General features: G+C 38.4%; 1 protein-coding gene across 1 annotated transcript in view; it reads right to left on the minus strand.

Annotated features, from left to right (window-relative positions):
* LOC126470479 (nipped-B-like protein) overlaps window positions 1–26489 on the minus strand; it is a 392610-nt gene that overhangs the window by 82041 nt on the left and 284080 nt on the right. Inside the window, exons 9-16 of the mRNA XM_050098348.1 lie at window positions 23369–23576; window positions 19335–19481; window positions 18882–19055; window positions 16844–17034; window positions 9918–10149; window positions 3863–4098; window positions 3001–3315; window positions 1856–2071 (exon numbers count right to left, since the gene is read on the minus strand). Of these exons, the coding sequence (XP_049954305.1) occupies window positions 1856–2071; window positions 3001–3315; window positions 3863–4098; window positions 9918–10149; window positions 16844–17034; window positions 18882–19055; window positions 19335–19481; window positions 23369–23576 (1719 nt within the window). The remainder of the gene's footprint in view (window positions 1–1855; window positions 2072–3000; window positions 3316–3862; window positions 4099–9917; window positions 10150–16843; window positions 17035–18881; window positions 19056–19334; window positions 19482–23368; window positions 23577–26489) is intronic.

Here is a 26489-nt window from a genome sequence, read left to right on the forward strand (position 1 = left end):
GCAATACAGCCACTAGCTCACAAGAAATGTTTACAGCAGTTACTTTTCATTGATTTTTATTCATTTATTCTGCTTGTGAGTGGAAGAAGTATACCTACAGTAAAAATAAAATTGAATTGTAGAATTACTGGAACTAATCTGCATTCATCAATGGAAAACTCAAGAAAAATTATTTGAGAATAAAAAAACATTATTGGTTGTGAAATTAAATAATATTGGTTATGCATTTCACCCTTTTGTGCATCATCAGATTGTGTAAAAGTAGCTGGATGTGTAACCCATCCACCATAAAGCCATATAAAGTGGAAAATGGGATGCAACTGTAGCTGGATATATAATCCATCCATCATTAAAAAAATGCACAAAATATAAGATGGACCTTGAGCACACAAGGTGACACCATCATAGCAGTACAAAATAGGGCAAACTTACAAAATGAATGTGGCATGAGCCACACACAAGAAAATGTCTGTCAGTCACGCATACAATATTTGTCAGTTCGTGTGCTCAAGATCCATCTTGCACTTTATATGTTTTCTGTGATGGATGGATTACATATCCAGTTACTGTTGCATACATTTTCCATTTTCTATTGCTCATGATGGGTGGGTTACATATCCAGCTACTTTTACTCAACCTGATGATGCCACAAAAGGGTGAAACGCATTATTGCTAGTAAATAATTTCACAAGCAAGACTGTTTTTATTCTGAAATAATTCAAAACCAGTAGCTGTATCACCCTGCCACAATGGAATATTTCTTCAGATACATTGCTTGGGAAAATGACAGCCGACCTTCGCTACTGTTGGTTACAGGACAAATGCACTTGGCTTGCAGCATTCTGGCTGAGCTGGCTTCTGCTCAATGGTAACAAACATTGGCGATGAAACATCAGTGAAGAAAGAGCATGAGTATTACAGCGTCACCTGCGAAATCTGCCGTCCGACAAAAAAACTGTGCAGTTGCCTGTCCCCTCGTGGGATAGGAAGTCAACAACAAGATGAATCCCAGAAGCAAAGAAGGATTTACAAAAAGTAACAGAAAAGCTGAAGAAACAACTGACAGAAAAATGTTGAGGGAACAAGTATTGAATATGGAAGGATTCCAAGGGAAAGGAAGAAGGATTTAGCATCTAATGTCCTGTTAACATTGATGTCATTAGAGACGGATCGCAAGTTTGGATTAGGGAATGAAAGGGGGGGGGGGAATTCGGCCATGCCCTTTTAAAGGAACCATCCTAGCATTTACCTTAACCAATTTAGGGAGATTCTAAGGTAGGAGAGTGAAAAAAAAAGACCCTTGTCTGAAGTGGTCAGAAGACAGACATAAAAAAAACAGTTTACAGATGAATGAGTACAGGAAGAAAATAAAACATGAAAGAATAAGGAATTTAAATTAGCACATTGTCCTTAGTTGACCCATTTGAAAAGAAAAAGAAGTATACAATCCAGTTTTATACATATATTTTGTAATGTGATTGCTTGAACTAAAAGATGAAAGCAAGCTTTTGCCCTAAAACATGCTGCAAAACTCGAATGTCAATATCTGCATATCTTATTGTACATTCTGTAGAACTTTGAATGCATTATGTTTCAAAACGGCAGTCACTAGAGATAAAAAAATCCATGTATTTCTGAGTAAATTAAAATGGCAATTTTCAAGGTTTTCTTCCCTTTTTAAATGTGTGTGTTCCCTATCAGCAATTTCAATGTGTCACTGCAATAATTTCTTTTAAAAGCATCTTTCCCTGCACATGCAAAGAAAATACATGGCACAAAATTTTCAAAATATTTGCAGTAATTTGATTCGTGTGAACAACTAATTGTTGATATATGCAAATTATGCTTCACTTACAAGTAGTTTCCCTAACAAGCTGAGAAGGAGCTCAGTCGCTGGCCACTCAGGTTTGTTGACTGTTGTAAGCAGATCCTGGACAAAATTTTCGAACAATGGTCTGTAGTCAATTTCTTCACTTTTATTTCCACATTTGTTAAGGAAGACAGTAAGGAAATTTGCTGCAGTCCTCATGGCAGTTTCATATTTACTCACAATGAGAACATCACGATCCATCTGGAATCAAACATTTCAGATTCTTAGAAATAAATATATCTACACTGAAATTACTATTCACCATAACAATCACATTAAACAGTATAGGTAGAAAGAGAAAAATTCAGCACATAAGTTGTCAAAAATTTCACAATGAACATAACTGATCTCATCATTTACAGATTGTTATGTGAGAATGTGAAAAGAACCACTTGCACAACAAAATGAGACGCACACTGATCGGAGACACAACATAACTTCATTATTTGAAACTAGTTCATCATCAAATACAAATATTGTTAACTAGTTCAATTCCCTGGCAGAAAACTTCGGTGGAGAGAAGTAGAAGAAGTTAGTGTGACATTGCAGAAAGTGCTTAGAAGCAAAGGGAAATTATGTGGAAAACTGAAGTAGGTTTATATGACAGTGAAACCACAAATAAAAGTTACCAAAAATATTTTCTGTGACTAAATGGCATTCCCTTTTTGACTGTATGCCATATTTTATTACATGAAACACTGTTAGATTTCAAAACTGCAAACATGCAATTGATCATGACCAAATTCTCTAGATTGAAACATTGTACTACTATGAGCAAAGTAAGTTTTCCTCACAACTAAAATTTCTGTTACATCAGTAATTCTGGCCCACAAATCTCATTACAGTGCTTGGTTAAGTGTGAAAATTTTAAAATATTTTGTGAGTAGAATGTGACAGTTTTTTGAAACGGAAAGAAAATCAAGAGAAATGAATTCCTCTTAACCAACCTCCTTAACGACTAAACAAGTGATTGTTCTGAACAATGCTATGCATGGGCAAGTCTATGGGAAGGTAAAGAAGGTACTGCTTTCACTACAAGATTTGCCATTGTAGCTTCATACACATATCCCATTCTGAACATACTTTGAAACAGTTTAACTTACAGCCCTTAACAACAGAGTTAACCTTACATTCACTATTTTCTCCTTGTTTTCCTCCTCATTTTCCTTTGGATCCTTGTCTTTCTCCTTCTCTTTTTCTTTGTCTTTCTTTTCATCTTTCTTTTCCTCTTTGAATTTATCTTTCTTTTCAGGTTGCTGGAGACGTTCTGGAAGCACTACCACACACTGAATTAGTTGCAGAACTAAAGCAGTCAACATCTGTATGTGTTCCTCTGAACTGAGTCGATATGTCCTTAAGCTACGTTTACTGCTTGGTAGCCTAGCAATTGATGCCAAAATGTCATCAAGCAACAGTCTCCGGTGTTTTTCGTACTTGGTAAAAATCTGTAACATTTTTGAAAATAAACATTTAGAAAAATTAGTGTTGAATAAAGCTCACTTTTAAAAATTAAAGCTGAACTTCCATCTTAGCTCTTTAAGAAGAAATTTTTATACAAGATTCTCTTAAAAAATACAGCTCTTACCAAAAAACAATAAAAACCATTACTATAGTTTAGCCTACTTTATCAGTTATCACATTCTTTTAATTCAAAATACAAGAAACAAGCAGTTTTGCATGACATTGAAAAGAGTAACACACTAATACGAACTATAAAGTGTGGGGCAAAGTATCACAAATTACACGCAACAGAGAAAGAGATAACTAGGTTCTGGAGCACTTAATATGTTTATCTTGTTTCCAACAGTCTAATAATAAGAAGACAACATTTACGAACACTTAAGGATATGCACAAACTAGTAACACAAACAGGAGACACCATTTAAGTCTCTCCTACTGTGATGAAAATATGGCTATCACACTTACAATAACACAGATCACTTTTTCATCCTTTTACATTGAAGTATGGCAAAAGGCAAGAAAATTACTCACTGTTGTCACTAGCTTCAGAGCCGAGAGCTGAAGCTCACTGACATTCTCCACAAAGAATGGTGCCACACCCAATGATGATGCATGCAATACAGCTGTATCTGTGAGGACCTGAATATTAAGCAGTTCTGCAAGCAGTCCCACAATTTCATTCAGTTTGTTGTATAAGGTCAAAATGCTTTTCTCACGAACTTCTTTTGCATGTGCACGTTTCTTCCTGGCATTGCCAACATAAATTTCTGAAAATATTTAGAGAAGAAAAATTAATGACATGACATACCATAACTAAAATAAATGACATGTCTAATATTCACACATCAAAGAAAGTTCTGTATCACCCCAGTTCCCAGAACTCCTGAAGACAGACATTGGCTGTGGGTATTGTATCACAGACAAAGACACAGTCCCTTAGACAGTTCAGAGATGTCATTAAACCTGCCCAAAGATGTAAACAACCATGCATGAGCAGTACCTATTAGACGGAGGGGTCTGACAGCCGATCAGTTCCTGACATTCCATCAGGAAGGAGGTACATGGCTTGTGTTGTCTGTAGTTCAACCATGCCTAGACAGTTGATACCACAGTTCGATCACGTCCGCATTTTTACTTTGTGCCAGGAAAGGCTCTCAGCAAGGGAAGTGTCCAGGTGTCTTGGAGTGAATCAAAGTGGTGATGTTTGGACATGGAGGAGATACAGGGAGACAGGAACTGCCGACGACATGCCTCACTCTGGCCATACAATGGCTACTACTGCAGTGGAGTACCAATACCTATGGATTATGGCTCTGAGGCACCCTGACAGCAATGCCACCATGTCGAATAATGCTTTTTGTGCAGCCACAGGACATTATTTTATGACTCAAACTGTGCGTAATAGGCTGCATGAAGCGCAACTTCACTCCCGATGTCCATGGCGAGGTCCATCCTCGCAACCACGACATCATGTAGCGCAGTACAGATGGGCCCAACAACATGCCGAATGGACCACTCAGGATTGGCATCACTTTCTCTTCACTGTTGAGTGACGCATATGCCTTCAGCCAGACAATCGTCAGAGACGTGTTTGGAGACAACCCGGTCAGGCTGAACACCTTAGACACACTGTCCAGCGAGTGCAGCAAGGTGGAGGTTCCCTGCTGTTTTCGGGTGGTATTATGTGGTGCCGATGTACACCACTGGTGGTCATGGAAGGTGCCGTAACAGCTGTACGATTCGTGAACACCATCCTCCAGCCGATACGGCAGCCATATCAGCAGCATATTGGCAAGGCATTCATCTTCATGGACAACAATTCATGGCACCATCGTGTAAAATGACTTCCTTCAGGATAACGACATCGCTTGACTCGAGTGGTCACCATGTTCTCCAGATATGAACCTTATCGAACATGCCTGGCATAGATTGAAAAGGGCTGTTTATGGATGACGTGACACACCAACCACTCTGAGGGATCTACGCCGAATCACCGTTGAGGAGTGGGACAATCTGGACCAACAGTGTCTTGATGAACTTGTGGGTAGCATTGCACGGCGAATACAGGCATGCGTCAATGCAAAAGGACATGCTACTGGGTATCGGAGGTACCGGTGCATACAACAATCTGGACCACGACCTCTGAAGGTCTTGCTGTATGGTAGTACAACATGCAATGTGTGGTTTTCACGAGCAATAAAAAGGGTGGAAACGATGTTTATGTTGATCTCCATTCCTATTTTCAGTACATGTTCCAGAACTCTTGGAACTGAGGTGATGCAAAACTTATTTTGTTTGTATTTTAAATTCAGTTGCCACCCCCTTTTTGAGTATGCTGCAGAAGTTACACTGGGAAGCCCTTACACATCCACCATACAGTCCCTGTCTCTCTGCATTTTTGGAGTCTGAAGAAAGACATTCATGACTGTTGATTTGCTTTGGATGGAGATGTGCATGCCTGGGTACAATGAAGATTTTGTAGGCAAGCACTGACATTTTTCTATGAAGGTACTGACCATTTTGTCTCACAGGGGATAACTGTATAGCCATTACAGCAATTACTTTTCAAATAATTAACACTTTACTTAAATTTTTTCCATCTGACTTGTTTTCATTTAACTGTCCCTTATAGATTAAACACTGCCCCTATCACACCTTGCTCTTCACTACAACTTGTATTAAATATCTGACCATCACACTTGTAGCATTTGCTGTCTTTACAACACAACCCACAAAGCTATCGCTTCTCCACAATAACTGGACTTTGAGACTGCAGCCTGCTACAACTGACAAAGTTCCTGTAGAAACTCTCTCTCTCTCTCTCTCTCTCTCTCTCTCTCTCTCTCTCTCTCTCTCGCCCCGAAATCTAACAATTTTATGGATGTGGCACCTTCCATTATCAACTGTCTCCAATCCTCCACGACATAGCCATCACAGTCTCAGTCATATACACCGTCTCCAGGGAAAAGATAATCTTTAGCCAAAACAATAAAGAAACATGCAGAGGCGAAAGTATTTGTCAGCTTTCACCACAAGCGGCATACCGGATAGAGTTCTTTCACTGAGAGCAGTAAGGCAAACAACACACACGTTCCCATCCACCACGACAGATCATGTGAGGTGGCGTTGAGTCTATATACAATAGTGGAACAGGACTGCAGCCAGCATAATGGTCCTAGTTTATGTGTTATCTTTGGTGTGTTTTTGTTTTGGCTGGCTATATTAATATGCTTTATTCTGGGCTTGGTATGGATATAGCACTGATAACAGTCTTGCAAAAATATTATTGTTCTTACAGTTGGTGTAAGCATAGCAGACAGCACTACAGTAAGATGAAGTTAACAGAAGCAGAATTACGTAAACATAAATTTCACTTATGCAGCAGCAAGAACAGACTAATCGAAAATTAAAATTCTTTATGCACAGTTACAATAACATTAAAACAACAATTTGACCACTTCACTGGAACTTCCAATCAGAGATTTCCTTACATATGGGTTGGTTCAAATGGCTCTGAGCACTATGGGACTTAACAGCTGAGGTCATCAGTCCCCTAGAACTTAGATGTACTTAAACCTAACTAACCTAAGGACATCACACACATCCATGCCTGAAGCAGGATTCGAACCTGTGACTGTAGTGGTCGCACGGTTCCAGACTGAAGTGCCTAGAACCACTCGGCCACACCAGCTGGCCCTTACATATGGGGCCAGGTGGAAGTAAAAAAATACAAAATCTGGCAAACAGGGTAAGTTTTGTGACAGTTGGCATATTGAATACCTCAATTTTCTTATTGTCATTGCACCTTAGTAAGGAGATTCGTAGCCATGGTGAAATGTATTTTTTATCTAGGCTAATACAGAAAGGCTTCCCCCTTTTTTTTCCCCAACAGACTGTCATAGTATTTCCCAGTTAGTGTTTTAGCATTTGAAAGGTCATCAATAAGAAGAATCCCTACTGAATCTCATCAAAATCTGATCATAACATTTAAAGGAGATGAAATTTGATGCAAGATCATCAGCTTTAACAGTCTTTCATTTCTATCATGAAATGATGGACCAAAAATTTACAATTTGCATTTTTCTCATACACTTGATGCATCTGCTATTTCACATATCTTAAGTCAAAAATCTTTTAATACTATTTTGTACACTTTCTCGATGTTTTCAGCTGTAGTTGTAGTTTTCAAATACAATTCATGTGCATCATTTTCAGAAGTAGTAGGGCCACATTTGAATTCAGCCACCCATTCAAGGACTGCTGAAAGTGAATGAGTACACTCCTTACACAGCATGTTACAAAATGATACAAACATCTTTAAGGTGCTGTAGGTGTCTTGAGGAGCAAATTGAGGATGGGGACCTATATCTAGAAATGTCATACAACAACACTACATAGTGTCAAACATATAGTGATTAACACCTGTCACAAGGCCATCCCTGCAGCAGCAAATATGAGTTTGTATGCTGTGGGATTGAAACTAGAGTGCCTGGCAATGGATCAGCAAGAGTTCAAGATGTCATATGGCATAGAAATCATCCACAACTGTCATGATGTCACTGCAGAGACTCAGTACAATAGAGGTAGAGGCAGCAGCTTACGAGTTCGTGTTTGCTGCTGAATGTGTGGTGTAGCCCTACAATTATGACACATTGTAGCAGTATTGAACATCATTGGAATGACATTTCCCTATGTAGGTTTCTATCCTGAATTTGTGCTTTAAGGCATCCTCTACAACCACAGTAAGTTTGTGAGCAGCGCTTGTCACATCCTTTATATGCTGGTGTGGAAAACTCAAGGACGAAAATAATTTTCACGTGGCTTGTCACTGTCAAGCAACATAGCTCAATGAAACTAGGGTCATACATAAAAAGAACTGTTGCAGTATAGTACAGAAGGTAACTGAAAGAAATATGCAATGACATTTTTATTCAAGGACAATAAGTACGTTTAAGTCGCCACGATCTGTGATGGTGCCCTGGACATTACAAACGGCAGGCTATCGTTTTTAATAGGGTGTGAGATCACCAAAGAGGGTAATGTATACTGTGCAATATGCTCCCATGCTGGCTGCAAGGTTGGTAAGGAGTTGTTCTGCGTACGGCATTCCACTCCTCCACTAGCATAGTTGACAACTGCTGGAGTGTCATTTGTGCATGTTGCCATGATGCAATAAATCTCCCCAATGCATGCCACACACACTCAATGAGGTCTAAGTCGGGGAACAGGCTGGACAGTCCGTAACACCTGGACCACCAAAATGATCATATTCAACGATGTTGGGACAGCCGGCCGGAGTGGCCGAGCGGTTCTAGGCGCTTCAGTCTGGAACCGCACGACCGCTACGGTCGCAGGTTCGCTGCCTCGGGTATGGGTGTGTGTGATGTCCCTGGGTTAGTTAGGTTTAAGTAGTTCTAAGTTCTAGGGGACTGATGACCTCAGATGTTAAGTCCCATAGTGCTCAGAGCCATTTGAACCATTTTGATGTTGGAACATATCCTTGTATGGCAAGAGGTGGGAACATGTAATGCATCCAGCAACAATGTGGAATGTGACTTTTTGTGGTCCAGGTGTTATGATGAAGGTAGGCATAAAGTCCCAGGAGCGTACCGATCTTGAAATATTTGACACTGTTTGCACATTGGTCAGCATTATTATGACACTGTACTCCTTCCCAAGTGCTCCTTTCCAGGGGTCTTTGGCCCTGACACCATTGGTATGGATGACAATGCAAAATCATGTTGAACAGCACAGGTGGAGGACTTCTTGAAATGAGAGGATATTTGGTGAATGGACTGGCCTGCCCATTACACTAACTTCAATTGCATCAAGCACATGTGGGTTGCATTGGGGAGGTGTATAGCAGCACATTATCATGCACCACCAACCATTCTACAGTTTTCAACCACACTGCTGGAGGAATGCAGAGCCCTAAAACAAGAACTCCTTATCTACCTTGGAGCCAGTATGGGAACATATTGCACAGCAAGCACTGCTGTCCATGGTGATGACTCCCCCAATTCAGAACCATGCCCTGAGGATGAAGGGACCACATAAATCCCCTTGAATTCAGTTTTATTACTGTCTTTGAATTAAAGTGTCATTTTTGTACATCTTATTGTAAATTCTTTCAGTTACCGTCTGTCCTATACTACAGCTGTTCTTCCTTCGTATGGCCCAAGTTTCATTAAGCTAGGTAACTTGGCACTGACACATCATGTGCAAGTTTTTTTCACCCTTCAGTTTTGCACACCAACATATAATCAGGAACTAAGATTAAATTTCAGTAGGCTATAAAGTGTCCTACACAAAAAATTTTATGACAGCAAAGTATTCCAGTTTATCTATTTCCCTCGCTATTTTGTGATGCCATATGAATAGAACTAACCTGCAGATCGAGTTTATATGTGACTTACATTTTGCACAAGGTGTACCACCATAACAAAAACATAACCTGGCAAAGAACTTTTCACCTTTCTCTTTAATAAAAGTAGTACCATGGAAAATTAATCCAGGGACTTTGGACCAAATTTGCCTTCATAGAATAAATGTACTTCTAAATAGTGTAGTATTTCTTTTCACTTACCTTTAGCCTTTCCCTCCACTCTGTAAACAGGATCAAATGATGGGTAGATAGTATTCTGTAACTGATATTTGGTAAACAAGACTATCCTGTCAATAACATCTTCTAAATATATCCTCTTTGGCATATTTGGGGACGTAAGTATGTTGAGTGAAGTTAGTGAAGCATCCACAGCCCTCATAACACTTTCCATTGTTAGCTCTAACCAAAGTTTGCTTTCATCCTCATCATCATCCTGAAACATTTATAGCAACAACGTTAAATATATACTTAAGCTAACATGCTCATTCTCTCTCTCTCTCTCTCTCTCTCTCTCTCTCTCTCTCTCTCTCTCCCCCCCCCCTCCCCACACACACACACACACACACACACATTTTGACAAAAGGAAGTCAGTATGGCACGGTTCTCACTGAGGCGGCAGGCTATGTGATACAATATGCGATATAATTCGTGATATGCTTCAGAAGCAACCCATATAGGTGGTTCACATGAAAGTGTGGTTCAAGTGGCTTCACTGTCTCACTTTGTGACAATAACAATTTGACATAAATGTATACTGGTGTAGCATTGCCTGGCACAACAGGGACTTCTGGTTGCTCTACGCAATGGTATCATATGATACTAATTTCAAGTCATTAGAAGTGCCCTGAAAAAACTTGTTTCCTGTAAATGAGGCAAAGCTACATCCATCTCTCTACTAGATTTCTCAATAAATTGCATAAAAAATAAAAAAAACTACAGCTGTTAGGTTTGCATGCGTTCTCCGCTATGCACACACACTCATTCACTTCTAAAGAAACTATTCAGTAAAAAAATCATTTTTTCTACATTCCCACATCAGAGATTGATAATGAACTTGTTTTCTTTTCACTATTGCCCATAGTTATTGTGATACTTCACAAATAAGTGAACCATCGGGCATATTTTGAGCAGTTTGCAGTGAAGACTGTGTAGTCACTATCCAGTTTACATTTGGTGGGTTTTAGCTCATGCATTGTTGAAACATACTGAAACTGTTTTTAACAATGGAAGGAGAGCTATACCTCTTTCCCTTGTCCACAAAATATGTGAGATATACAGGTGGTTGTCTGCATGCCACACGCAAGGCTATTGCCATCTGTTATGTACAGTACGGAACTGCCTCACATTTCTCTTTTTCATATGCTATCAATAAAAGCAAAGGCTGGAAATGAAAAGAACTAATTGAAATAAAATGACACTGGGAGTCATCAGCTAATGCTGACTGGATGTTTTTCTATCTATGCTTCTTCATTTCAGGAAACTTTGCAACAGGTGTAAAACAGATCTGAAAGCTAAATTCAGGTTACTTCTGAATGAGCAGCTGGATGTAGCCGAGGACACTCAAGGTTTCCTTAACCTCACGAGCTTCTTCCATTTCTTCAAACACACTAACTGGTGCTACACAGAGTTCTTATGCTGCTAATACAACATCGATGGCGACTGATCTCACTTCGGACCCGGAATTTCTTCTGAATATTCCTCAGGCTCAGTCACATATTACTATGTAAAACTAAACAGTTGTAGAAAGACTCATCTAGTTTTATTTCTCTGTGACCATTATTTATAAATGTACCACATTCAGAAATGAACCATAGTAGGTGGTCCCACAAAAAATAAACTTTACATGGTAGCATTTTTAACATCGTGCACACTTTCACTAACTTAGCTTATTGCAAAGAGTAGCTTCTCAACAGGAGAAATAGCGAGTCAAAATTTTGTGTCCTGCTCTATCAGAGTAGATGATATTTGGTACTCCAGAAAGTGGAAACTGTCTGGACTCAATCTGCGGTACGAGTGTTCATGCTGAGTGACCTCATGAGAAACCACAGATGAACTATGTTTGATATTTATAGTATTCATAGTAGTTTTTCAGCTTTAAATAATGACCAGCTACAACAATATTCTCTTCCAGAGAGGTGACAATTGCAAGTGAAACTGAGATATGAATCGTGCATCTTGTTGCTTGTTCGTATCACGAGTCATGTCACATATTGTATGACATCAGTGGGAACATGACTGTTGCATTCATAAGTATTGCTCTGAGTGGCGTTTACTGCAACCTGTTATACTACACAACTTATATCCTCATTGAGAACTGTATGTAATTTTCTGTATCATCAGTACAGCAGGAAGTGGGGGTGTGTTTTTCATATTTTTGACAAAGGCCTTGTTGGCTGAAAGTTTATTGTGTGACAGTCTCTTTGCTGTGCCTATCTGTGACTCAGCATCTCTACTATATGGTGAGCAGCAACTGTCCTTTTCCTTATACTGATGCAAACTCTGTGTGACATCTATACTTGGTAATGGTTGTGCAGCTGAAAACAGTTTTCTACTAAAGATTACGCTCATTAAGCAACTTTTAGTGTTTCTGCAATGAAATTATTTCAGTATCTTGAAGCTAAACAGCAGGATATGATCAGTCGTACTGATTCAATTTAGCAATAACAAAGGTGAGGTGATCACAATCCTCAATGGTGAAGGACCGAGTGGTTGATAGCCATGTCAAAAGAAATAGTTGACTATCTTCAGAAGAGGCCAAATCAATCTCTCTCTCTCTCTCTCTCTCTCTCTCTCTCTCTCTCTCTGTCTCCCCCCCCCCTCCCACCCCCCCCCCCCCTGGTTCAACATTCCATTGAGGACAAGGCACGAGTGTGGCCACAAGCTCGGATAGGACAAGAAAGGAGACCATACCTTTTTTAAAGGGAACTATGCTGGCATCCTCCAGCAATTTAAATAAACCATGTAAAACATAAATCTGGAGGGTTGAAATGAGTTTTGAACCTATTAAACCAGAATGCCATTCCAGGGCCTTATCCACTACACCACCTCTTATCATTTTGGTCATGGTACAGTACACACTGAGGCAAGTATTTTACTGTCATTATGACTACAGAATTTTTATTTAGCAAGATACTGAAGCAATTGTGTCACTTTTTTCCTTTTTTATTGAAAGATATACTTCTCAAAAGACATTTACATTTGTTACTTCTTCCAATAGAAGTAGGTGATATACAATATATTCCATAATGTACATGCTGTTCTCTCACACACCGACATTATTACGTTGCCCACCACTCTGTTATACGCTACAATTTGGAACCATTTAGTGGCGGAGGGCTGCAAATATGTAGACTTGAAGAATAAAGATGTAGAATGTTAATAACATTTGTTTTATTTAAAAAGGTTTAAAGAGTTTTCACACAAAAAAAATCAAAGAAGTGGTAAACAACACTTGTAGCTTTAATACATTATCCCTGGAAAAAAGTCTTGTTTCAGTACTATCTTGGAACAGTTGTAAAATAACAGGGGTTACCACATAGACCTAGTTTTGAACAACCTTATTGTTAATATAATTTAGTGTTTCCCCACTACATTATTTTGAATTTGTGCCCTCTGACAAGAGTGTTGGAGAGTCTTGAATTCTCTTCCCTTTCTTTTCTTTTCATTTCTTTTGTGTTTAAAAAAATGACCCATGGTTGAAATTATTTGGCAAAAACTAATTTGCCCCCCCCCCCCCCCCCCACTGCTATATGATGAGGTCAGTAGTGCATAATGGACCTACTGCCAATTTGTTTGTGACTGGAAAAGCTTTATGAAGGGCACAGCTATAGTCATACATTAGGAACAATGTTCGCATTCCCCAGTATAGAAATCTGCATACACCATAGGTGTCTACGTTCAGTAAATGCAGCAAATTTTCCTTCTTTCTAATGTGCATATTACATGTCAACCCACTCTTGGGATACTGATGTGTTATAGATTGGTGTGTTGGTGTGCAGTTTCGCCTTCAGCTTTGGTAACTATACTGTGGAGTCTACATTTGTCTACAGCTTGCTGAGAGTTACATATGGGTCATTCAGAGCACAAGGGAATCGAGTCCATTTTTGGTCATTCTGGACTTTTTCCCACACAGCACTATTTATGAAGTTGCCTTCAGAACATAAAATATTCATGCCCAGATGTAAATAACTGCTCTAGGACTGGCAACACCATTGAGTATGGAGGGAAGCAGTCCTTTGCTCAAAGCACAATTGGAACATGTCCATTGGTCACAATTTGCATGGTCAATGTGTTAGATCTAATTAAAGTGTACTGATGATTATGAGTGATTCATCTGAAGACATAGAAGATAATGCAGTGGAATGTCAGCCATCTAGGTAAGCTAATAATTACTTTCTAAATTTGATAAGTGATAGTTAATAACCAGAATGGGCTATTGAGTTTAAATATAATATGTTACGATACTTTCATTATATCTTCTGGTACTTTCACAGTCATTGTATGTTATGTTGTGTGGTTCCTTTTAATCCAGGAGAGAACACAGCTGCTGAGGAAGGCAGTGCTTCTGCAGCAGCTGACAAAATGTCTGCAATGAAAATGAAGCAGAGAACAGAGGAAGATGATGTTATCAACATCCGGGGAAGTGGAAGAGGAGTATAAGGCAACAGCAGCAGTACTGCGGAGAGGAGTGTACTACAAGCAAGAGCACAACAGTTCCAGCTAAAAGCCTTCTTGTTAACGCCACCTGCTGCAAATAGCAATGCTCAACTTAAATCAATTTAAAGAAGAAGAGTGAGAAAATACATTTGATTCCTTCTGGAAACTTTGTGATTACAGTTGGCAACTGGGCATCTTCATGGACTTGTTTATTCAGGTCCAATTATGAGATACGGGAAAGAAGTTGGTTCCAGAAATCCTAAAGACATTAGGTACAGATATTTCTCAAGGACTGGAGAGGGATATTGAAGGATGTGCAACCTCTATACATAATAAAATAATCTTTTATTCAGACACATGTACTAGCCAAAACAAGAACATTAAAGTGTCATTGTCTCTATCATGAACTTACGTTATTCTTACTTGCCAAATGATAGTGATTTTGGTTTAGTGGAGAAAGCCAGCATGAAGCAAAGAAAACATCACCTATTGTCATCATTGAAATGAATTTCTCAGATTTCTTATTCTCCAGTAACTTGGAGAATTCAGTAATGAACACAGAAAAAAGTCATTTAACTGCAGCACTCGAGGGTATATGGGTATTATACTTAATAAATTAATTTACTAAAGCCTATTCCCCAAGAAATACTGCATTTTTGTTATCAGAGATGACTGTCTTAAGGAACAAGACTAAATGTAAGTTTTTACAAATTTATTTGAATTTAGTACAGTAGTCAAGCCATACTCACAGTAAACATTAAGGCACCGAGATGTGGAGATTTTTGTCTCAGAGTTGACCAATTGGTTTGGAGACACTATATACAGATAATAATATACAGTATTCATGTATGGGTGATGTTATTTTATTAACTTTATCAAGGTGCATTCTGATACTTCAGTTAATGATTCCACTTCATACTTGAGCAATGTATGTTTCAGAACAATAGCAGAACTGCTAAGATTAATAAGACAGGATTTTCACCTGTCAAGTTCAGTATGTAACTAGCTGGACAACGCTGATCCTAATCCAAAATATATGAAGTTAAGACTTTAATGCTCCATATGGATAAAGGCTTCACAGCAATCAATGACACTTCTTTGCATTAGTGCAAACTACGTTTAATTTAACACAATAAATTCACAGTATTGTTTTCAATGATGATGGTATTGGAGTTAGATATTTACTTATATTTCAGGTTCTCATAATTAACAGCAGAATTATTTTATACTTTGTACATTTGATAATGGTGATTGAGCTGCCGCGAAACTAGTCACGTAAACTTTCTGTAATTTACTGTGACTATGGCTTGCCTCCTGTACTGTACTGCATTGTTAAATGAGTGTTTTGACTTCACGTTTCTACACATTTTGACTAAACTCTGAGCTTTACTTTTTACAGATGTGTTACAACAAGGTTTCCCTTTAGGTGGTTGTTAGGGTTAGAACCCAATTCCATGATTTAGTTTTCACAGTCAATTCACTAACAAAAAGTAGTACTTAATGCAAACTCAGTAAACAAACAACAATAAACAGCCAACGTTCAGTTATTCCTGCTCACATTCAATTGTGCATACCCTCATGTATCCACACACCTGTTTGACCCAAACTTGTCAGAACAAGATTTCTGTGGGTGGTGTGGTGTCATTTTTGTCATAAATGGTAGGTAAATAATAAACAATTAACAGACTCAAAGAAAATTAACAGGAGTTAAAGAGTCCATTAACTTTTTTTCTAAAATTAACTTAAAACGTAATCCATTACTTGAAAAGTTAACTTCGATAATTAACAATTAACAGATTAAAAGGTCTTGTGTCCAGCTATGGAGGCAACACAGGTTTAAGTAGAAGGATGGAGCAGGTTAACAGGTAAGCCCTTTGAAAGGAACCATCCTAGCATTTGCCTTTATTTGTTTAGAAAAATTATGGAAACTCGAACTCTGTATGGCTGAACAGTAATTATTTTAGCTGCTATCCTTCTGAATGAGAGTCCCATGCCATACCACTATACCACCTCACTAGGTCTCTGACCACTGAACGAATTTACTCAGTCAGTTACGGTGTAACTTACAGTTCAACACTAATTTCAAACCACAAAGCAACTCGGCATTTTTCACATTAACAAATCATTGCCAGGTGAGAAAGAAGTGATACGAGTGAGACCAAATTCTAGGACCAACTGATGATTGACCCTGAAATTTTGGATTTTTAGTCCGACGCTTACCCAACCAGCCACACACCAATCAAAGAATAGATACATGTAACTTAAAAAATAATTGACATTCTGGAGGCATTTTGCAGAAGGTACTCATTAAAGCATTATTCTCAGACACTCCACATCAATGAGGATCTCCTCAATATGGAAGGACACTAAAAAAATCTAACATAACCTATTCAATAAAGAAAATGTTCAGAAACATGAATGTAACGGATAGTTACATGTACACAAAGTGAGAACCCTAACAAATAACTTACAGGATCTGCAAGTGGTGATATTCTCGTTCCATCACGTATATTCTTTTCCAAAATAGTAAGCATGCGAACAAGACGTTCTGGTGGTATCGATTCCATGGCCCCAAGAGTCTTGAGCTTTGCTGCTTCACTGCACAAGTCCTGTAACTGGTACTTAGGAATAAGAACTTCCGGTGGTGTGTCCGCCTCTGTATCTACAACAAATCAAGAGTGTAAGTTAACAGTCTACAGTAAATTAAAAACACACTAACTTATGAAACTTACCAACAAAAATTGTGTGTGTGTGTGTGTGTGTGTGTGTGTGTGTGTGTGTGTGTGTGTGTATGTGTGTGTGTGTTGCACCATTTCAATGCAGTAATTTGTTCATTGTAAATAAGTATTGTAGTACTTCTAATATATATTCATTACTTTATAAACAAAACAAACAAAAATATTTTTTTTAAATTTTAAATTCAGTGCATTAATGTGATCTTAGTAAATGAGTGTTGTAAAATGATCCTTTCATATAACATTCATTTAAAAAAAATACTATCATTCCACTTGGGACCTGTGGAAAGTAAATTAGCTTATTTGTTTTAGTTGTAAATATTTGTCATGTATTATTGCTTTCTGACATGTTCTACATCCTGGAGGACCTCCTCACTATGGATCAATTGGAATGAAAGTAAATCAATCTAATCTAATATACAAAAGAAAGAACACTGAAGGAAATAAATAATTATAAAAATTAACTGGGTGTAAACAAATTTTGAATAGTACATTTAAAAAGAGGTAATACAATATATATATTTGGACATTTACAACAGAAAAACTAGAGAACTGATTGAACGAACATTAACAGACACCACTCTTTACATAAATCCCTTGCACTAAAACTTGACCATTCTGATATAAAAAGCAATAGTGTTACATCAAAACAGCCTGATTCACTGTACTAATTCTCATACTTGAAATGAAAAGTCAATTTCAGGTAATAGGCATCACATAGGACAGTTTCTGGAACAGAAAGAAATTCAAAATTGTAATTGAGAATCATTGGTCAGGAGAGGTACGGAAGAAGTTTGAGGTTTGGTGGTGGTGGGTGGGTGGGTGGGGATTGGGGGGGGGGGGGGGGGGGGGGAGGAGGGAAAGAGAGAGAGAGAGAGAGAGAGAGAGAGAGAGAGAGAGAGAGAGAGAGAGAGAGGTGGTGTGTGTGTGTGTGTGTGGGGGGGGGGGGGGGGGGAGGTTATATTTCTGGGCCAGCACATTCCCCTGCTTGGACCCTATTTGATTACCACCCTACAAATCATGAGGAAAGTCTTGTGTCTGCCTGTAGAGATTGAATGTCAAAAATTTTTTCTATGTGTGACATTGTTCAAACAACACCAAGGTTGCATGTTCAGCTGTCTGGGGAAACCAGAACAATTCTGAGGAAGACCCCCGCAAACTGTCAAGCATGCTAAAAGTTCGAAGAGGAATATGAGACAACCTGACAACTCAAGATTTTAGCATCAACACTATGGTTGTTTGCATGGGTACAATAGAAGTTTGTGGAATGATGTCACGCCCACACAGTAGCGTGTAGAGGTCACTTTGAAAGACTACGCTGAACGTAAGACCTTGTGCTAATTGTGGAGAAATTTTTTTTTAAAAATGTGTATTTTGGTGTATACCATTCTCAGTTGCCCAATAGTAAATTTGCTCATTTTCTGATTTTTCCATTACAGCTTTTGACTCTGTCACTTCCAGGCTCGGATTATCTACTGAAACTGATACAAAGTCTCAGAGGTGATGGAGAATGGCAAATATGTATCTATCAGCACAGAACACCTTGTGTATCATACCAGAATGTGCTGCAAAACTTTGTAATGTGAAATTACAATTTCAAAATCTGTGAACAAACTGGGCAGCACATCAACAGACACTAATTACCAATTGCACATGAGGCAGCAGCTGTATTGAAGAGGGAGTGTGTTCCTGTGCCTGTGCCACTCTAGGACCTTGCAATCACTAGTAGGAATGAAATGAATGTTACAACAAAAAAAAAGAAAAAAATACTTACCAAAATCTGTGGTTAAATCTAGATCTTCTGTGTTTTCAAATATCAGTTCTATTGATCGATTGAATCTCTGGTAGGTATTTGTTTCCATTAACTCTTCAACACTCAACTTTTCCAACACAGGCACTAGCTTTCTCTCAACCTTCCGTAGTTTAGGTTTTGGAGTAAATGGAACCTCTGAAATATAAATAAATGCAGTGTGACATTAATAGGTGCTGCAATTAAAAATGTGTAGTTATTTATGACAATTTCTTTCTGTAAGTTCCTATTATCTCTTGTTCTTGTATTTCTACTCTCTTCAATTTATTATAACATGGGCAAAGCAGGAAAACATACTTTTATCATCATATTACATATTATAAGAATATGCAAAAACTTCATGTGCACTCACTACTTGCTCCACTTATAAATGTTTGAGTCTGTATTTAAAATAGCGAGCAAAATTGCAATAGTTACCTTCAGAATTATTAACTGTACTAGAGTCAACATTTTCCGATTTATGGTTTGCACAGTTGCGTTTCCTGCCTTTAATCTTTGAATTCTCATTACCTGGACAATAATCTTCATCATATGATGAAGTAACTTTCCTTCTTTCTTCTTTATCTGAAAGTATGAAAGTAAAGTAGGGCAATCACTCTCACTGACCATTTAAATGAAAAATAATATATGTCCAGTAGGTGAAATTACATTGTCAGTAATTATTATACCAACTAAAAGACACGCAAAACTTATGGAAGCTTGGCAGAGTTACTTTCTATATGGTACCATGATGGTCATCATGTACGAACAGCAACAATTTAGGTAAATACATATAGCAGAGTTTTTTAAAGTATAATCAGTGGAGACTTTAGTTACTCTTAATCCATAAGGGGATGTGATGTGTTAGCAGTTATTCATTACAAACTGTTTGGAAGGCTTTGTTATAAGTAGTAATAGTACACTGTTCCATTTATTTTTATTATAACCTTTCATAAACATCAATGTGAAGCACAGCGAACTAAATTTATCTCTGGAGATTCACTCACAATAAAAGGAAAACCCAGTTAAAACAATATTACCCGCATTTTTTCCATTTCATGAAAGATAGGTACTGTAAAGATAGAACCATATCACAACCCACAGCAAAGGAGTTGGCATGAAAAATACAATGCGGATTTTTATGTACATTGGGACTGCATGCAGGCTTAATGGAACAGCAGCATAGCACTCTGGATCCATTTATTTTCTACTAAAGTGTAAGAACTAAGTTTGAATGAGGTTCTTAGTGTCTCTGTTCTTGCCATGAAAGTGAGGGGTGACACAGGCAGAAGGAAGAGAAACAGGGGGACTGGCAATAAAGTGTTTCTGCATCAGAAATGTTTTGGCACTTTCAAAAACCTGCTATAAATCTATCAGACACATTCTAGCTTTCTAGTGAGCATAATGTTATATCAGCATGTTTATACAAAAATATGAAAATACATGTTTCTAAAAAAATATAGTGCTGAAAACTTAAAAGCCAAACTATCCGTGTATTTTCCAGCTATGAAATGGAATGGAATTATACCAGTAGTAGTGAAGAAACTCTTATCAAATAGTTGATGCAAATCAAAGAATTAAGGATTTTCCACTTCTGAAGTGGGCCAATTTTTTAGGAAATCATCCAGTGTAAAAAGGAGAAACTACAAAAAGCTAATCAATCTAAATCAGTGTGACAGTGACAGTTTTCACAGAACTTCAATGGCAAGACTTGAGTCAAGTGTGTGTGTGTGTGTGTGTGTGTGTGTGTGTGTGTGTGTGTGTGTGTGTGTGTGCGCGTGTGTGTGCGTGCGCCGTGCGCAGTGGCGGCAGGGGGGGGGGGGGGGGGGAGGAAGACTACCAGTCCGAAAAGCAGTTACAATGGGATCAAAAGGCTGTGGTTATAGCTAAATTACTCAAAAGCTCCACGAAATGTGACATTAAGAATGAACAATGTTTGCCTGAGGAAGCTTTGGGAAAACTAATATCTTTACAATGGACTTGTCATTCACTGCACAGAGGACACAGCTGTATAGAACAGTTAAAAAAATTAATCATAATGACATCAAAGAAACAGCTGTAAGTGCTACTCCTAGTTTCACTTCAAGTACATTGTGTGCAAAAAATGGCATTTACTAGAACACCCATACAACTACAATGTTCTCCGTCTGCATAAATGTAATGTCTCATGTTGTTTTAGTGTGATTGTGTAGTATACTGTCAAGGATTACAAATGAGAGACAGCTGACACTTGAGATCATAGTTTTTCACAGCTTTCAACAAGTTGTTCCTCCATCGTCATCATCAGATTTGATTACATAAGGCCTCTAGGTACTTTAGTTGGCTGAATTATGTCATGGAGATATCACAAAGACTTTAAAGTTCCATATGCTACCAGAGATGGAAGATTTAATTTTAATTGGTTCCTCTGTTGTCTTTCAGCATCATGAAACCGGTATCATGTACCACTAAGTGTGCAGTGATTGTCCAGGTTGAAGTAGTAGTTAACATTCTGATTTCAGTGGCTTCTTTCATGACAGAATCCCAGTAAGCAGACACATGGGATAATATTTTCGTTTTGTCAAACACGTTTGTCATGAGGCTGTGTTCGGCATCAGGGTTTTTTTTTTGAAATTTTGGTATTTAAGCTGGCTGTGGAGGGCATTCTGAATTGCTTCCGATTGTTTGACCAATGTAACTGTTACCACATTCACAAGGTATTTTATAAATTTCAGGAAAAGAGAGAGATCAAGGACGTCTTTTGCTGAGTGCAGTATCTCTCCGATTTTCTTGGACATTCAGGGAATGTCTGTACAGGAATCTGACTACTTTATTTGTCATCATTCTGAAGAAAGGAAGGAATACTATGGACTGATCATCTTCTGATAATAAAGTAGCTCTGTGTTTTTGTTTCTTGGAGATGGCTAACTCAATATCCCAGTCGCTATAGGCGCTTTACTGCAATATTTTTCTTAGGTATCTGATCTCAAAATCTGTGTGTTTCTTGGCAGAGCCAGCATATTTTAACAGATTTATTATGGGCTGCATGATGGAAGCTTTGTGTATGAGATATAGGCCAGCATGTGTTGGCTTTTGGTAAACACAGTGCCTTAGCTGCCCATCTTTTCTTTGGGTAGACTATCTAAAAATGGTAATTTGCTTTCTCCCTCCATCTCTGCAGCGAACTTTATAGTGGGTGGCAAGCTATCCATATGATCAATAAAAAAGGCTATTAGCTTCATTTCCATGTGGCCAGGTAACAAAGGTATCGTGAACATAGTGAAATAGCTAACCAAGTTACTCAAACCAATTGTCAGTTGCTATGAACATCACATTAAAAACTCTCAAATGTTTGTGAATCTAATGAAACAAATTAGACTCAATCAAGATGAAATTATGGTCAACTTCTCACAGTTTTGATTCATTGTCATGTAGAAGTTTTTAAAGGATGTCATATTCACTGTAGACTAAAAGATTATTTATTACACAATTGAGTTTTCATCCTTGAGGTCACTATTGAAGTGGTACTGCAAAAGATTTTGCTTCAACACATGTCAAAACTCTAAAATTTTTGACAGAGGCCTAGCCATCACTGTATTCAACTCATTTTCTCACCACACAAGAAAATTAAATACATACTGCACCCACAAAATGACAACCTCAAAGTCTGTGTTTCTGGAATTTGTAAAATACCTTGTGAATGGGGTAGCAGTTACCATGGTCACACAATAAGAACAATTTTAGAACATCCCACAGAACACCAACACCATATTAAATATTGCAATTTTGACAAATCTGATGTTGGTGAGCACAGTCTCATGAACTAACATATTTGATAAAACAAAAATATTATGCCACATATCTACTACACAGGAATCGGAATGTGTAACAACAACTTTAACCCAGACAGTGGCTACCCCTTAGTTGTGCATGTAAATGGGTGATTCACGTTTTACGGCAACAGAGAAATCAACTGCACCTTCCATCATCTAATGAAATTAGCATTTCTACCAATGTCCTTTAGTCACAGACATCAACATAATCTCTGGTAGCATATGGACGTTCTTTGACTTTGTGATGTCTCCACAACTTAATTTGCCCAACTGAAGTATGTAACAGGCTACTAAAATCTTATCTCCTGACAGTGACAACAGCGTAAGTCATCAAAAGCTCAAGATCGACAAACATAATAAGACAAGAATTGTGTGAAACAGTCATTCTGTATCACAGAGAAAACATTTTCCAACTGCCACTAGGTAGATCAAACACGAGTACTGCAATCTTCTAAATATCTGAAAATTTCACTGTGAAACTTACCACAATACCAGTTTAGTGCTGTGGGCAAAAGAAAATTATAATACCTACCAATAACAAGATAATACTAATCAGTGATATTTCAATACAGAATATTATTTGAAAATTAAATGTCTCTTTGATAACAGAAAATATTTTTTCTCTACACCATTTGTAGGAAAAAATTTTTAGTTTCTCACCTTTCCTCCTTTGTATTTCTCTTTCCTTCTCTCTTGCTTTGAAATATTTTGATTTATTTTTTGGCTCGTCATCACTTTCCGATCCAGACTCTATATGCTGTACGTTTCTTTGTCGAAGTCTGTTGTTCGGAGTGACTCCTAATTTCTTTGCAAGAGTTGGTGACTTCTCTGCAAATGCTCTTAAGCTTCTTTGCATGAGAGCTTGATCCTGCAATGATAAAAATATTGTTTACAATAAACATCAACAACTGTCTGTTTATGCTGCATAAAAGAAGCTTGTACATATAAAAATAATTTAAGGAGTTAAGGTAGCAATTCATAGCGTAGTTGAGCAGCCGAGACATTCATAGGCATGTCAACAAGGCTGAGATCTTTGGCAGCTTTTCTTCCAAAAGCTAGCAACATTCTCATTCTCATTTAGTGGCCTATCAGAGTCTCAGCACTTTAACCATTTGATTAGTTGTTACCTTTACTCCTTCAATTATTTATATTCTACAAATGACTCTCCCTTGCCATATTCATACCTACACAGAAAGTTCTGAACTACTTTTCATTAAATACAACTTTGAAAATATGTGTTTATTTATGATCGTTATGTTTGTACCACAATTTCCGTCAAGTTTCAGTGCCATTAATGGGTGTTGTTTCTGCAATAATTTATCAATTGTGCTACAAATGATACTTAATAACCAAAGAGAAATCCAATATTTCATGCCTGTTGGGTTAGTCCTCGCATTTTAGATCTCAGCCTCTTATCAAATGGGAAAATCATTCCCTGTAAATATGATGTTATGTCATTTCACAAAAAATGAACTAAACCTTCACACACTTCAAATTTCTGTAACTTTGAAGATACCTCAATGATAACCACTGAGATTTAAAATTACACGTATCAGCCACACCATTGTTAACATTTAGCTAATAGTATGTTGGGCCAAAATTGACACACAAAAACATTGCAATTTGTCATGGCATATAGTCTGAAAGTCACTGACAAATGACAGAAGTAGAAGGTGCCAGATATCCACATACAAGCAGAGAAATTCTTTGTGAGTCCCAAATCATTTACAGGGTGTTTCAAAAATGACCGGTATATTTGAAACGGCAATAAAAACTAAACAAGCAGCGATAGAAATACACCGTTTGTTGCAATATGCTTGGGACAACAGTACATTTTCAGGCGGACAAACTTTCGAAATTACAGTAGTTACAATTTTCAACAACAGATGGCGCTGCAAGTGATGTGAAAGATATAGAAGACAATGCAGTCTGTGGGTGCGCCATTCTGTACGTCGTCTTTCTGCTGTAAGCATGTGCTGTTCACAACGTGCAAGTGTGCTGTGGACAACATGGTTTATTCCTTAGAACAGAGGATTTTTCTGGTGTTGGAATTCCACCGCCTAGAACACAGTGTTGTTGCAACAAGACGAAGTTTTCAACGGAGGTTTAATGTAACAAAAGGACCAAAAAGCGATACAATAAAGGATCTGTTTGAAAAATTTCAACGGACTGGGAACGTGACGGATGAACGTGCTGGAAAGGTAGGGCGACCGCGTACGGCAACCACAGAGGGCAACGCGCAGCTAGTGCAGCAGGTGATCCAACAGTGGCCTTGGGTTTCCGTTCGCCGTGTTGCAGCTGCGGTCCAAATGACGCCAACGTCCACGTATCGTCTCATGCGCCAGAGTTTACACCTCTATCCATACAAAATTCAAACGCGGCAACCCCTCAGCGCCGCTACCATTGCTGCACGAGAGACATTCGCTAACGATATAGTGCACAGGATTGATGACGGCGATATGCATGTGGGCAGCATTTGGTTTACTGACGAAGCTTATTTTTACCTGGACGGCTTCGTCAATAAACAGAACTGGCGCATATGGGGAACCGAAAAGCCCCATGTTGCAGTCCCATCGTCCCTGCATCCTCAAAAAGTACTGGTCTGGGCCGCCATTTCTTCCAAAGGAATCATTGGCCCATTTTTCAGATCCGAAACGATTACTGCATCACGCTATCTGGACATTCTTCATGAATTTGTGGCAGTACAAACTGCCTTAGACGACACTGCGAACACCTCGTGGTTTATGCAAGATGGTGCCCGGCCACATCGCACGGCCGACGTCTTTAATTTCCTGAATGAATATTTCGATGATCATGTGATTGCTTTGGGCTATCCGAAACATACAGGAGGCGGCGTGGATTGGCCTCCCTATTCGCCAGACATGAACCCCTGTGACTTCTTTCTGTGGGGACACTTGAAAGACCAGGTGTACCGCCAGAATCCAGAAACAATTGAACAGCTGAAGCAGTACATCTCATCTGCATGTGAAGCCATTCCGCCAGACACGTTGTCAAAGGTTTCGGGTAATTTCATTCAGAGACTACGCCATATTATTGCTACGCATGGTGGATATGTGGAAAATATCGTACTATAGAGTTTCCCAGACCGCAGCGCCATCTGTTGTTGACAATTGTAACTACTGTAATTTCGAAAGTTTGTCTGCCTGAAAATGTACTGTTGTCCCAAGCATATTGCAACAAACGGTGTATTTCTATCGCTGCTCGTTTAGTTTTTATTACCGTTTCAAATACACCGGTCATTTTTGAAACACCCTGTATGTGAACGCAGGCATTGCTCCTGAAACATACTACCACCAGTTTACTACTACAGCCCATTACAATTAATTTAGTTCTCTGTCTCTAATTATCTCCCTGTTGTCAATTATGGCATTTCACAAAATCTATCCAGTACTGTAGGTTAAGAAGTGGTGGTTTTTTTTTTTTTTATTTCTGAGCTAGCGATGAATTACAGGCCAGACAAATTTTATAAGGTTGATATCTAGTGAATCTGGAGCCCATGAGACAGATGGGAATTAATTTGTGTTCCTTCAATTGATATACTGTAGTTCTGAGCTTTAAATGAAGCATCACATGCTATGCAGACATTATCAGCCACAAAAAAAAAAGAGGGTAACGGGGAGGTGCAGTGGGGGAGGGGGGAGGGCAAGCAACTCGTCAGCAACAAAACTGGCAGACTCCATAAAGTGTACAACACTTTCTGCAACTACAATAGGTTCTCGAACACTTGCCTATAAACATTCCACAATGAATGTGTCGAGCG

Source organism: Schistocerca serialis, chromosome 3, assembly GCF_023864345.2.
Source record: "Schistocerca serialis cubense isolate TAMUIC-IGC-003099 chromosome 3, iqSchSeri2.2, whole genome shotgun sequence".
Lineage (NCBI taxonomy): Eukaryota > Metazoa > Arthropoda > Insecta > Orthoptera > Acrididae > Schistocerca > Schistocerca serialis.